This window comes from Calypte anna, chromosome 1 (genome assembly GCF_003957555.1).
Source record: "Calypte anna isolate BGI_N300 chromosome 1, bCalAnn1_v1.p, whole genome shotgun sequence".
Classification (NCBI taxonomy): domain Eukaryota; kingdom Metazoa; phylum Chordata; class Aves; order Apodiformes; family Trochilidae; genus Calypte; species Calypte anna.
In genome coordinates this window covers 45,739,648-45,754,915 of record NC_044244.1, presented here as the reverse complement: position 1 = coordinate 45,754,915, position 15,268 = coordinate 45,739,648, and the positions used below count along the sequence as shown (strand labels likewise).

General features: G+C 42.9%; 1 protein-coding gene across 1 annotated transcript in view; it reads left to right on the top strand.

The window, feature by feature from the left end:
- Window positions 1–10,403: 10,403 nt before the first annotated feature.
- The window catches only part of PLEKHA5 (pleckstrin homology domain containing A5), a 160,139-nt gene continuing 155,274 nt past the window's right edge, over window positions 10,404–15,268 (top strand). Inside the window, exons 1-3 of the mRNA XM_030450455.1 lie at window positions 10,404–10,501; window positions 10,640–10,716; window positions 13,798–13,855. Of these exons, the coding sequence (XP_030306315.1) occupies window positions 10,404–10,501; window positions 10,640–10,716; window positions 13,798–13,855 (233 nt within the window). The remainder of the gene's footprint in view (window positions 10,502–10,639; window positions 10,717–13,797; window positions 13,856–15,268) is intronic.

Below are 15,268 nucleotides of genomic sequence, written 5' to 3'. Positions count from 1 at the left end.
TCTTTACAAGTGGGGATAGAAAGAAAATCTATCATCACGCAGGAATCAAGACTGTCCTCTCCTGTGCAAACTTTCTTCTTTCCTTTTGGCATTAGTAAAAGAACACACAGTTTATAACAACTGCATTGTCCCTGTTCCTACCACAAATATTAGGGCATTAATCTGATATTCTTGTGGCTTCTTTGAGAGCAGTTCAATACACCCACTAGAGTTTACGTAAGTTCTCCAGCAGAGCAGCCATGTGGCAGGGAGCTCTGCAGCCTTTAAGGGCCCCTGGCATACTGCAGCTCACTCCTGTTTTCTATTGAGCAGGGTTGCTTCATTTTTCTCTGCTTTTGCAATCCCCTCTGCAGTTGTCTTTCTTAAAGGAATTATTGAAACAACCCTCCCCCTGCCCTTTCTCAGGAATTCTTGTTTTGTGTCATTTCCTGAGATTTGGGATTACTTAATTTCTTTCAGTTTCCCAAGAGTTCTCTTGTCTTTCTTTCAAGCTTTCCCCAGCAGCCTGGCCTCATTGAGATTCTTGTGTCATTACTAAATTGATAATAGTGCCTATTTTTTTTCATGGTGGTAAAGCTCCAAGAACTTCATCTCTTCAGTTTTCAAGTCAGCCATATGCCTTCTTGCCCTCTCCAAAATCTGAAATATTAAAAAGTTACAGTAGATTTGAATGTTCTCAGTGGCCTGGCTAATGGAAGGCACAAGAGCTGAAGCAGCAGCAGGAAAGCAAAACAAACAGAGTGCTTATCAAGCAACTGATCTGGACTTAGGAGCACAGATCTCAGTGTAGAAAATGAAACCATCAGCTGCAGAAAAACAAAATGAGAAGCCAGGACTCAGTTCCTATGGAAGGCTTAGTAAGGAAGAGGAATGATGTCACAATGATGTGGTCACATTAAAATTATGAATTGTCTCTTGGTCCAGCTTTTCTCTACTCTTCTAAAATATATCAAAGCATCATGGGCATAGAAAACAAGTGGGCAGGTAGAAGAGAAAGCCAGAACAGACTGGAGGGGTGAAAGTCTTGCTATTCACAGCACAATCTGACTCTGCTGGAGACCACCTGAGGCTGCAGAGTTCTGCAGAAATTATCAAAAGAGAGGGAAGGAGAACAGACAGTATGGAGAGAAGCAGCAGCTCCTGGGAAAAATAAAGAGCAGAGAGATCATTCTGTGATAGCTTTTACCTGCTTCTGTGCTATACTGGTCCTCTCTAGAAGGAGCAGATGTATAAATGGAGTGAGAAATAAGCTGAATTAGAAGACAGTATTGGGAGAGGGGAAAAAGAAGAAGAGGAAGGAGAAGGAGAAGGAGAAGGAGAAGGAGAAGGAGAAGGAGAAGGAGAAGGAGAAGGAGAAGGAGAAGGAGAAGGAGAAGGAGAAGGAGAAGGAGAAGGAGAAGGAGAAGGAGAAGGAGAAGGAGAAGGAGAAGGAGAAGGAGAAGGAGAAGGAGGAGGAGAAGGAGGAGGAGAAGGAGAAGGAGAAGGAGAAGGAGGAGGAGGAGGAGGAGGAGGAGGAGAAGGAGGAGGAGGAGGAGAAGGAGAAGGAGAAGGAGAGGAGAAGGAGAAGGAGAAGGAGAAGGAGAAGGAGAAGGAGAAGGAGAAGGAGAAGGAGAAGGAGAAGGAGAAGGAGAAGGAGAAGGAGAAGGAGAAGGAGAAGGAGAAGGAGAAGGAGAAGGAGAAGGAGAAGGAGAAGGAGAAGGAGAAGGAGAAGGAGAAGGAGAAGGAGAAGGAGAAGGAGAGGAGAAGGAGAAGGAGGAGAAGAAATTTATGTGCTTGTGAAAAGCAGTATTTAAAACACCAAACAAACATAATGCAGTGTTCTTTTTCTGTAAAGGTCTCTTGGTGGTAAGGGTGACTGGTGGACTAGAGAGGTAACTGAATTAAAAAGTTCAGGGAACTTGATGTGGAGAATTCTTAAACAAAGAAAAATCCTCAGAAGCTTCTGGGTATGTAATGCCAAATAATGACAAGGAGGTGGCAACCTACAGGGACTGCAGGAATTCTAACTGTAAGTGAGCAAAAACTTCAAAAGGATATTTTAAATATGCAGAAATCTGTAGAAACAAATATTGGGATTCAAATTGCTCAATAAAGAAAATTTAATTTCAGAAAACTGAAAGTATGAGGATAAAAGGAAACTATTACAGATCAATCTGAGTTAACTTACGCTACAAGCTGGAACAAATGGAAATAACTAGAGAAAAAAGAGATGTTCTGACAGCTATATTTAACCAGGGAGCTACAGAATGTGTGTGAACCATGAACTACTCCATGTTTAATGAAAAGACAACCCTGAATTCAGTGAAAGCAACTTTGTGACACAGGGCTCTTTACCTCCCCTGGAAAAGAGAGACCCACAAATCCAAAGGAAAGGTTGAGCATTTGAACAACAATAGTATATGAGAATATACAGAATATACAGAGTATGACAGAACTATACAAACAAAAAACTTAATTTACAGACTAGCGGCTGAGATTATGCCAAGAACAAGACAGATGGCAGCAGGTTTATGGTTGTAACCAAGTGACCTGTTGCCTTAGAGGATGGAATGCTCTCCCTATACAGTAACTGTTGTAATTAATACCTGTTGCCAGTAACTGGCCTAGTAGAGTGTTTTTAGTTTCACTTTCACAAATTCCTTCCTCTCTTGTGTCTTTATAACTTTTACATATATGCAATTTACCTCCTTTTTTTTTTTTTTTCCCAGCATTTTCTTTAACACAGCTTAAAAGCCTTAGCAAAGGTAAAAATAAAAAATGGCACATGAAAACAAAGAACTACAGGAATGGTAAGTGGAGAAGACTATGGAGAAGAAACTGAAAAAGTTCAAAGCAGGTTAAATTCTCCAGAAGAGGAGGACATGGTTCAAGGAGTTTCAATTAAATAACACATTTTTTCTTAAAAAGGAGACAGGAACAATTAAAAGAAGGACAAATTAAAGTAACTGTCTTTCTGAGTGTTGCAAGACCAGAAGTATCAGATTGAAAATGAGAAATCCTGTGCTATAGAGATTTGAGAAAATAATGTGCTCTTGGAAAGCCTGAAATATTTGAGACACAGCAGTTGCGTACCTGAAATCTAAAAGGAAATCTTTCAAGAGACTTGCAGTGTTTGAAAGCACTGTCAATCATGTCATTTTCAAAATATCTGAGATCAGAATGCTGTAGGGATCAAGAGACCCAAAACTCAGAAAAGCTTCCAGAAGAACAAAGTTTTAGCTTAGTAAAGACTGTGAGAATGAACTTGGCTGCAGAAAAGAGCTACATCTGGTTACGAGGTTTGCAAAGGAAGCCAGATGATGATACAGAACCATGTTCTAAAATGAAGAAGCAGAACAGTTCTGAAGATTCACAGGTGAACTATAAAGAAGCGTAATAAGCCAAAGAGAATTTTGAAGGAATAACAGCAGAGACTGATTGGAAGAATATATACAGCTATATTGATAAGAAGCAATCACATTTTACAAAAGCTTCCAATCAGTGACTAGAAGTGCCTTTGAAAGAAATATTCTGTATCAGGAGTTCTTTGTGGGAACTGTTCAAATGATAGTTATGTCTCAGGCAGTATTTGTCTCCTCTGGTTACAGCAGTTTATGATAAAGGTCTCTACTTCTGCCAGAGAAGTGTCCGATTGCTGTAAACGGAGCACTAGGCAACTGTACTCAGAACAGTTCAAGGTGTGATTCAACTGGGCAGATTTAGGCTCCTACACCACTGTAAGAACTGCACCATAGACTATATCAGCTATATTGACTAGCCCACTGCTGCTGTATTAGTGGCCTGACATTAATTTTGTCAGAAAAATCCTAACCCAGTACCTGAAATGTCATGAGTTGGACACCATTCTGAAAGTGAGATTTTGATAACATGTTTTTTCAGTTATTTACCTTAGCAAGTAGGTAAAATTCATGTCATGGAGTGAACAAATAATTCTTAATGTAAATCAGATGTAAAGCAAACAGGACAAATCAACAAAATTCTGTCTTGCCTCCCATTGGGAGAGCTGAAACTATGGAAGGAAACCATGAAGATAAAAAAGTTGTGCATAGGAAAGCTGAAGGACATGAATATAAAGCAAAATAAGAATAGGACTTCTAGTAAACAGTCCAGGCCAGAAAGAAAGTGCTAAGATGATAAAAGGTGAGAGCTGTTAACAACATAACAAGTGCTGGAGCAGACACCAGCCTGTATCTAAATATACTTGGGAAAACTTCAGATCAACAAGTTAAGAGGGTTCGCCCATATTGCTGGGAAAGCTACAGACTAAGAATAGATTACTTTTCTTGTTATTCTGCTACAACACTATTAAAGAATACCACTGCTACACTAGTAATCTTATGTCTAGTCCATAAAGATTGGCATACATATAACCCGAGCTGTGGTAATTACAGAAAATGGACTGTGATTTGATTATGCTGTTAAATGTCTTCAAAAATAGCATCACTTAAAGCACTTCAAGGCCGAGGTATCAACAACATAACAGTTGTATGGAAAATGCCATCAAGACTGCAACAAGGGTGTCTACAAAAATCTCAGGAGTGCAGCACATTATTTTACCTACTCTGAAAACAATTCTTAGGAGAAATAAAGGTTGTCATCTTCTTCTTCCAGAACAGAGAGAGATTCTGCATCTCCTGGAAGTGAAAACAGAGCGGGGTTTTGAGGAGCTGAACAGCAGCAATGAAGATAACTATAAGAAGAAAAGCAGATGCTGAAATCTACAAGGTACTGAAGAGATCTCTGAGACAGAGGAGCCAGCTGAGAGGCAGATGATTTATTTGTGTTGTACTGTATATGATTTTCTTCTGGTTGATTCAGATGGGAGGGTTATTTGAAAAATGAAATATCCTGGCTTCAGCCAGACATGGATGACAACTGCTAGTGAGAGGACAGGTGAGATACTGAAATCACTGAATTCCCTTAATGAATTCTTTCCTTCCTAATACTATTTTAAACTAATCCTGGTAATAAATGTGATTTTCAAATGTCATTTGACTGTTGTGTGAAAGTCACAGACAACTGTTGTTATGGTAGTCTTGAGGGATTCCTAAACAAGAAGGTTGTGAAATGGTAAAAGGAGGAAAGGAAGGTTCCAGCAAAGCAGCTCCCAGCCAAGCAGCTCTTGATCTTATGGCCTTAATCTTTTTTGAGTTATTGAATATTATAAGATTAGCAAACAAACCCTGACAGTTCCAATAATGGTACCCATCATTTCAGGCTGGAAGACTATGTGAGAAGCACACCATCACATGCATGACATGGACAGAAAGGTAAACAAGTCTCCACGGAAAGACTTCTTACAAAAAGAAGGAATCTGTTCCAATTGCACCAAATGATCAATATGATTCTGACAAGATTATGCTGGTTTGGAGAGTAATAAGTCCTTTTTTCCTTTTCTGATGTTGTCTACCAGGAAAAAAGCAAGTCTCACACTCTAGCTTTGGAGTTTGTTTTGTATTACTGTGATATAGAAAAATAGGAAATAGGCCTTATATATATATAAGGGTTCATGGTCCCAAAGGTAACAACATCTTCACACAGCATAGCTGTACCTGGACATCATTAATTGCCATCTAAAAGATTTTTTTTTAAATCAGCAAAACTACTTTTTCTGTCATGGACAGATGGTAGAACTTGTTAAACTGTTAAATAAACACTTTCTGCTGTCTGAATAAGTGCAGGCTTTAGCTCTATACCTCACAGTCTGGGAAAACAGTCTGCTAGGATATCTCATGCTGATGACAGGGAGGCTAATGACCCATCAGATTGATGCTTTACACTATCCCAGAAGAAGACTACTGTGCCATTTGTAACAATGACCCCTACAAAAACTTGGAGCCTTCAGTGCTACCAGACAGGAGCCCTGAACTGTTATCAGGCTCTTTATTTAGAGCAAAGAGGAGGCTCCATTCTACCAACAGAGTTGTCTGCAGAGGCTGTGTTAAGACAGGATTTTCCCTCTCTCATGTCCTCTGACCTAGGCTAATTGTTTCTTTCAGCTACACAGAAATACCCTGACTCCAGAGAACATCCATCAACATGTATTTTTATTCCCTCCTCTCCAACCCCCCCCCCCCCGATAACACTGAAGTACTTAGCTTAAAGTGGTTCTTCTCTTCCCACCCCATGCATTGGATCTATTCATCAAGTGACCTCAGGATGAGTTGCATCAGCTTAATCATCTGATGGGAAATTAATTATTTGAAAGGATTTTTAATTTATTTTCTCTTAGACTAGCAAACTGATCTAATTCACCATGGACTGTACTACTGTTGCAGATGCAAGAAAACCCCACATTTAGGGATGGGTAAAAGGGAACCCACCCTTTGGAAGCACTTCCCTCATGAAAACACCTAACATAAAACTGCACTCCCATCAGTGGAGTTTTCTTGTAATGTTAAATTTTATATTGTCTTGGTAGCTAAAGAGCATTAAAAAAATGTATAGTTGCAGACTCCAGGACACCTGATTTAATTCATATTGACAGGATACACAGAACCAATCCAGACAAACAGAAATCTGTGAAGAGGTTCTAGGTGGAGCATTGGGATTGCAGTCCACTCCCTATTTCAGAGGCTGCTGGCTTTGTCAGATGCTATGCATATATGTACTCCTTTTTTTCTTGGCTCACCATCCAATCATTGCCACCTCATACCTGTCAGGAGAGGTGTGGGTGGATTTGAGTCTTACTCAATGAATGTTCTTCCATGGTGGTTTTTAATTAATCCTGTTTAAAGTGATTCATTTTTCTTTTTGTGGTGATGGTTCTTTTGGCTCAAGATTTTTAAATATTTTATTATGAATACATTATTAAGCCAAATAATATTTTTAAAAACATAAATAAACTTTGTACACCCTGACCCTGAGGGAGTTGCTAGGAAAGCTACCATCACAGGGACATGAAAGAGGAAGGAAAAAAGGTGGGGTCAGAATGAACTATGGGAAAAAGCTCAATGGGTTTTTACTTTATTACAAGCTTCCAGTGACAGGTGGCCAAAATACTGGTGGGATGCTTCTGCCTCAAAGATTGACAATTTGCCCCACATCTTCCATCCACTTCTCAATGGTGATGGGAGCAGCACATACACCAGGCCATACATGCAGAAAGCAAAGAACAGTAGTGTGAAGGGTGGTCACCACTTCAACAGTTCATCTTCAATGCTTCTGGGAGAAAATAGTGTTGGCCAGGTGAGTGCATCCTGGTGGATTTCTCTGAGTTTTACAAATCACATTGAACAAGTTCACATTTGGAAGCATTACCTCATTTTTATAGAAAAAAATATATGCATATATGTGTGAAAGGTACAATATGTAGAATCTTAAAATATGCATGGAGTTCTTACGGTGATGGAAGTTGCTTTTTAAAGAGATTTTAACTCCTCTTAGTGATGTGGCTTTTTAAAAAATATTATTCTCTAGTCGCTCTTATAAGAGCATTGAAGCACTTACCTGACCGTAGAAAAGATGTACTCTGAATGTTGTGAAAAGTCAGTGTATGATTTGTTTTTATCAAACTTTTAGACTAAGTTTGAAGCAGAAGTTTTAACAATGAAACCAACAGCTGCCTTCAGAAACAAAAACTGCCAGCACCAGCCTTACAAATGATGCAGGTGTGGCTTCCTGCATACACTTTGGAGTTCATGAGCTCTGTTCCACAAAATGGTAAAACTGGGCTCCCAGAAATCATCACAAGTTCACGGTACACAGCACCTTGCAGGATGAGTATCCAAGTGCACCTTCCAGGTGTTCCAGAAATTACACCACATTTTATTTGATGACTGTTTACCAAAATAAGTATGGGCCCCTTAACAATGGAGTAGAATCAAGATGTTCCATCACTCCCTGGATGAGCTTCCTATTCATATGACCAGCAAGTTTTGTCACCACCCTGTAGCCCAATAATTATATTTGCAAAACAATGTGACTTCAAAGAGGAAGGAGGAGCACCTTCAGTATACTCACAGAACAGTCTCAGCTTCAGAATAGCTTATGGCTTGGAGAAAAAGCATTTTCCTGGGAAGAGAGTGACATGGTTTTGAATGCTTTTAATCCTTCAGGATGAAGAGGTTTTCCGTAGCATTTGTGGTGGTGACTCTGCCACCAACTTGTTTGCAACACAAAATACACAGAAAATCGTCTTCTAAGTCCTTCTGAGGTTGTGTTCTGAATGTGGCTGATTTATCAGACCTCTATGGCACTTGGAGGAATTCCTTGGCTGAGAATTCAACCTGAATTCAGCACATGCCTTAGGTATCACGCTCTTGGTTTTACCAAGATTGTAGCAATTCTAAACATATGCAAAGCAGGAAGAATGCTGCAAGGCAAGGTACTGGCAAATTGTAGCTGTCTGCGGAAGGCATTTGTCAAAGGACATGCTTGGATTGGGCAGGATTTACACACCTAAATCCTACCTAAAAACTTTATTTAAGGATCTGGGACAATCTAAGTCTACTTGTGCTGCATTTCTTCCTCTGCTAGAGAAGAAAATGGATTCTGCATGGTGGAAGCTATCCCGTTTTCTGAGAGATCAAGAGCAGTTGTTCTCTGCTTTAGTTAGGCTGTGTGTTGAAGTATTGGGATATGATCGCTACCTCAGGAGCCCCAAACCCATGGGATTTCCCCCTGGCTGTTGCCAGGAAGCTTTCCACAGCCCTTCAGAGGAAGAGTCATTATTCACTTTTACTCATCATCCAAGGGGCTCTTGCTCTTAAAAGGGAACTGTTTATGGAATAATTTGTGTTTCTCCAGCGTATCTTTTTTCTGGTGGTCTGTAAATCTTAGATGCTGTCAGTGATGAGTGGAAATGAAGGGTATTGTTGGACAGGGAGGAATTCTTATATCCAGTTAACTAAAGATAATCTAAGATCTGCTCACATGTTCACTGCTCTTCAGGTCTGGAATATTTTCCACGAGGCAACTGGATCAGAAGGTTTTGAACAGTGTGGTGAAAGCAAACCACAGAGACTCGTTCTGCCAAATTTTATTTTTCCCAAGGTGTTCAGAATGGGAGAGAGGGCAAAGCTGCTATGCAGAAAACTGTCAGCTGTGAATTTCAAATGTTTTTGTGGACATAACAACATAAGACTTCTCAGCCTTACTCCATATTTAGAAACTGGTTTTGTAAGAAAAACATCTTAGAAGTATCAAGGCCGCAACAGTTTTAGTAATTTGTTATGTATAACTTAAAGGTGTGCATAGCTATGTGTAAAAACACCAGCAATCAGGTTATTCATGCAAATAAATGTATACACGCATACTTTCAATTTCTGAAGATGTGAATTTTACAACTACTGCCACCTCCTCAAATAGCGAAAATGCATATGCATGCTGTATCCTAGATCTCTTTTTTAGGACAGGCTACACGGTCCAAGACCGGCTTATTCACATGAAGAAAAATATGGCATCTCTCCCTTCCTAAGACTGTACCTTTATACGAGAAATTAGAAAAGAAAAAAGCTTACAGTTGAGGGTGTGAGAAGAGCGTATACACCCCTGGAGGAAATCCGACAAAAGTTTTAATTTCCTGTAGGAATGCGTGTCTTTAGAGACCCGATGAGAGACCTCCAGAGGTAGTGGCTCGCAGCTCTACTTCCAACCCCAGGGATGCGCCTTGCGCCTCGGTAGCGCCGAGGGTAGGGGCGGGTGGGATGGGGGAGGGGGACAGTGGCAAACCGGGTTCCCGGCTGGCGGGACCACCCCCGCCTCGCAAGGAGCGCGGGTTTCGTCCCCCGGCGAGACGGAGCGCATCCTACTTGGCTCAGCTCCCTATCTGCGCCACAGGACAGCCCCAGCCCCAGCCCCCCCGCTCCTCACACCGTTACCGGACCGCGCCGTCCGGCGAGCCCTCCCCACCCCCCCTTCACACCGCTGCCCGCCGGAGCCTCCGCACACCTCCCTGCGCGGGTATCGCCCTCACTGCCGCTCGGGCACTCCCTTCCCACCCCCGCCCCAGGGCCGAGCTCGCCGGCGGGTTCCCTCCGAGGAAGGCGCGCCGGTACCCCGCGGGTCTCACTGCCCGAACTGGGGACTCCGGACCTCCTGCCCGCCTCTCCCCTCCCCACCGCCCGCCGGAACCCTCTGCCCGCCCCTACCCCTCCCCGCCCCGCCCCAACGGCCGCGGTGGGGGCAGGCGGCGCGCCCCCGCGGGCAGCCAGCCAGGGCGCGCCCCCGCGGAGGGAGGGGCGGGCCCCGCGCGGGGCGGGGCGGGGCGCTGCCCCCCTCCCCCTCGCGCTGTGCCCTCCCCCTCCCCAAGGTGTTGGCGGCGGCGGTGCTGGCGGGGACGCGCTCGCTCGTGCCCGCGCCGCCCCCCCCCTCTCCCTCCTCCCCCCTCGCTTTCCCCCCCCCGCCCCGCTCCCCTCGGCTCTCCCCGGCTGCGCTGGTAGCGGCGGCGGCGGCGGTCGGCCATGGCGGCCCCGGCGGAGCTGAGCGCGGAGCGGCTGCGGGCGCTGCCCGGCAGCTGGAGTTACGGGATCAGCCAGGGCGGCCGCGTCTTCTTCATCAAGTGAGAGAGGGGCCGGCGAGGAGGGGAGCGGAGCGGGGCTGGGCTGGGCGGGCGGGGGGCCGGGAGGGGCGTGCAGGGGGGGGAAGGCGGCGGCGGGGCTGCGCCCGCTTGACTCGGTCCCTGTGTCCGTCCCCGCAGCGAGGAGGCGAAGAGCACGACCTGGCTGCACCCGCTCACCGGAGAGGCCGTGATCACCGGACACCGCCGCAGCGCAGGTAGGAGCCCCGCCCGGGGGACGGGGGCAGCCGGGGCCCCCGGTCCTTCCCGGGCACCGTCGCCCCCGCCCGGCCGCCCGGGCAGCGCCGCCCTCCCCGCTCCCGGGGGTCTCGTCGACCCCGTCGCTCCGCGGCTGCTGCGGCCGCCTCCGGAGCTCCTGCCGTCCTGCCCCCCCCCACCTCCCCGGTCCCTTTCCCCCGTGGCGGCCGAGAGCAGCGCCTGTGGCTTCGCCCCGCTGCCCCCGAGCCTCCCGACCCTAGAAGCCACCTCGGTGTCGCCGCAGCCACCCGAGACAACTCCTCATCCCGTGCTCTCCGTGCTCCCCTCACTTCAGCAGTTCTTTGCCCCCGGGTCGAGCACGAGTGGCATTACGATGCAGCCTTGCGTGTCCGGCTTGCCGTCGGTGTGCTCCTCACCCTCTTAAAACGCTTTGTTTTGCACCCGCGTTTTGTCTACGCGTCTGTAATTTTTCTTTCTTTGCTTTCTTTCTGTTGCCTTGTGTTACCCCTATGATACTGTATAGTTACCATTAGAGACCGCCCCGTTCCTCTTGTGCTTCTCACAGGCTGCCCCGATTGTTCACCTGCAGAGCATCCTTTCTCGGATTAGCATTAAACCACTCATCTTATTTCTGTTTCCAGCAGCTCCCAGATATAACCATGATAGGCACACTAGAAATGTAGAGGCAAATTTCACTAGTCACCTAGAAAACCTTTTCCTCCCTTCACTTCCATCTAGGCTGGGAGTGTGGGTGGTTTCTAAGTGATCGAGAGAACTGAAATAGGTAGGAGGAAAAGGGACTGAAACATTAGGAATAACTTGCAGCAGGGAGGGAGGGTTGGAAAAGGTCTTTGCTACTGCTGTTTGTTCCACTCTGGAGAAGTAGCAGCAGGAGGTGCTGGAGGAGGAGGATTTACAGGCAGACACTCTGAAGACCCAGAGCCAAACTCTGACTGCTGGAATTGCACACAAGCTACATATGCCGCTGGGAGGTGGTGGAGTGTAGTAATAAGTGCAGTTGGTTTTATGGATGTAATCACTTGGATACTTGCAGGAAAATCTGCTAGTGAATTGGACAACATCAGATTATTTGGTTTTTTGTATTTGATTAACAGTTATACATTACGAAATTTATATAAAAAAAGCCTTTTAAAAACTGTGCTCAGGTTTTTTGTTTTGTTTTCAGGGTTGTTTTTGTTTGTTTGTTTGTTTTAGTTTGGAATAATTTAAAAAGCATAAGTTTCTGGCTATTGTATCTCTGCAGGTTAATCTGCAATGTAGGGCTGCTGCTTAGCAGAAGTCATTTTGATGCCAGGAAGTAAAACCACTGCTGTCAGGTTCCTCTCTTCCCCACTATCAGTATTTTGATTAATTGGAAAACTGGCCTTCATCTACAGCAATATGCATGGGAGCAGATGTATGTAAAGTGCTTTCTTTGTCGGAGAAAAACATTAATTGAGCAGTAATTCTCCTTTGAAACTATTACCAGTGTGTCTGCTGACTGATGGTGATTTCCTAGCAATTTTCCAAGTGTCTCATTTATTTCTGCCATCAAGTGCTTTTTTTTAAAGGAAATGCTTTTGAGTATCTGTAGTATTGTATGTAACACAGCAGACTTACTATCAGATAAATTAAACTGGTTTCTGAGCATAGGAGTGAGCCATGATCTTGGATATACAGACCATGATTTGCTGATCAGATTTTGAAGTACCTGCAAAACAAACCTTTTTCTGTAGTTTTCCTCATTCACGTGTGTTAATGAATCTCTCCATACATGGATATAATAAAACATATTAATTATCTGGTTTATTAATTATCTGGTCTGCTTTCCCCTGTCCAGTATTTTGGGATCTTAGTCAAAATATGTTCAAGATATATCTTCTCTTAAGAAACATTTTTTGGGTGAACAGCACTTCTTTTGGAAGCACGCATTGTTTTAAAGCTCCTTATTTAGTAACAATGTGAGATATTTACTAGATTGAGAAGAAAGCTTTGTTCTCCATTATGAATTGAAGTGCTTTTTGTTCCTTGAGATACCCCGCACTGGAAAGCTATTTTTTTGCAAAATTCTTATAGCAGCCATAAATACTTATGTTAGAGAGTCTTCCTGTTTGCTGTACTTTGCCCTGTGCTGTTATCAAAAGACACCTTGATTTTTGTTCTAGAGAAGACAGGGGTGAAGAAAAAAAGCCAGACAGAGCAAATAAGCAAACTGGAGGGAAAGAAAAATGAATCATGTGACACAGACTGAGTATTTTTCTTTTAATTTAGGGAGTGCATTCTTGCTTTTACAGTTCAGTGAGTGAGTCCTACTTATCAGTTATTGGTTTTATTGAGTGGGATAAACTTTTAAGGGCAGGATTTCAGAGAGCTGCCGTCATCTTCAGAGCTTCCATTACATCAGGAAACTTAAAACAAAGACAATTAGTATTGTGGTGTGTTTGGGGTTTTTTTAAAACATGTATTTGGGCTCCTGACTCTTCTGGAGTAATAATAGAGAAGGAAAATATGTACCCGCTTCCTTCACTAGATTTGTTTTGAGAAATATTTTCATGTAAAATTGAATAGAGTTGTAAACACTGCAGGAACACTTGTTAGTCACAACAGTGGTGGAATTATGCTAATATAATGCTAATGTTCTGTGGTGTAGTTGATATCATGCCTGTTAAGATGCTTGTGACTTGCATGTAAAGCAAACTCAGTAAATTGATTTTCATTTAGATCTCTGTCTGTCAGGTAATTTGATGCTACAGAAGTTCAAGGCAGAAAGATCTGGCGAGGACCGTGAGTTCTAGTTAATTGTCTAAGGGAGGATCGTTGTTAAATAAGGACACACTTAAGCCCTCACTGTTGTTATTCAAGAATGGGAAATCTAAATTAGATTTTCATGCTTATAGTTTCTCTTGGATTACAGCTGAGGTAGTATTGTGAATCAATTCTAAAATGTTTGTTTATAGGACTAAGGCTTTTAACATGTGGAATCAGACACGCTGTAGTTTAACTACCTTAGTTTTAGGGAGTAGACCAGTATGGGTAGCATTTCAAAAGCTAATTGGAATGTTCTGCTGCTTGTTTTCCAGACTTACCCACAGGTTGGGAGGAAGCTTATACTTTTGAAGGTGCAAGATATTATGTAAAGTAAGTTGAATGTTTATCTGTCGAAATGCTATAATTTTCAATTAGTTTGTCTAAATGTTGCTGTAATCTTGACTGTATTCCAAACTAGTTTTAAAAGTTATGCTACAAGTCTAAAAGGAGTATTCAAACTTGTCATAGTGTATATAGTCCTTTGCTTACTGAATTTGGCACAGCCAAAGTAATTTATTGTGTTTTGGTGTTAACACTTTTAATTAAAGCTGCTTAAGGATGCAGATTCAAATGAAATTTTTGCTGTGAGTGTGACCATCTAGCAACAAATGTCCTTGCAACTCGAGGATACCTTTAGTTTGTTTGTTTGTCACTTCTGTGTATATGCTGTCATGCCATAAATGCTTTCAGAAAGGCATGATCCTCCTTTGTCACTGGGAGGAGAATCTTGATTCAGCCCTATTCTCTAGTAATTACATTGTTTAAAGCCATTCTGAAGGTTTAATGTGGCTGTTTTATTTGCAGACCTGTTTCTGCTTCTAGCATTGATTCTCATTATTTTCTTACTCAAGTTTTAGAGTGTTTTGAGGAATGTGTCTACTGTAGTAGGCTTGCTGTATTGTCTTGGAGACTGTCTGAATGAGAGGTGTGCAAATAGAGCTCTTATGTGGGAATCCAGAGGTCATGTTGATCAGATTTGCACAAATTTGAAAGCTTTTCCTCTCCAGATAGTGAGACCATCCTTGTCTGGGAAGTGCTAAAGTGGCACCTAGGTACATTTGCCCAGTTAATATGCTGATATGCTGCTTTTTTTTTTTTTTTTTTTTTTATTTAACAATTTGCAGGGTTTTTCTTTAATTTATTCATGAGTTTTTACTTCACTGTGTGTTTGGTTTGCCACCTTTAAATTAATAGTGTTATCAGTGTGATAACAATGTGGGTTAAGGTTACTAATAGTCATAGAGCTTGAAGGTTTTTCTGTCTTGAGTGAAAGGTAGCTTGCTCCATGTAAGTTGCATTGTAGACATTGTGACCTGCTATCTAGTGTTGTATGGTTAACTTCATATACCAATAGGGATGTTTGGCTTGATACTAAACAAAATGTAAAACAAAACATATGCTGAAGGGTAATGCCTTCAAAATCTGGTCAGAACTGGTGTTTGGCTCTCTAAAATGAAGTGGTCCATGCCATGGAGTGGCATGTTAGGTATACTGTTCTAGTCTGGTTTCTTGTAATTTACATTACACTGGTGTTGGAAAGCAATTGACAAGAACTACAACAGTCTGAGGGCAGGAATGCACTAAGGATTTCACCTTGGGTTTTCTGTTTAGTTTATTAAATGAAGATGAGTGAAAATTAAAGAAGCTGTATTTGTGTGTATAATATTAAAAGAAATTCATCTATCCTTGCAGACAGAACTTGTTCTCATAGAATAAACCTATGAGCAGCATGTTTAGCTATTG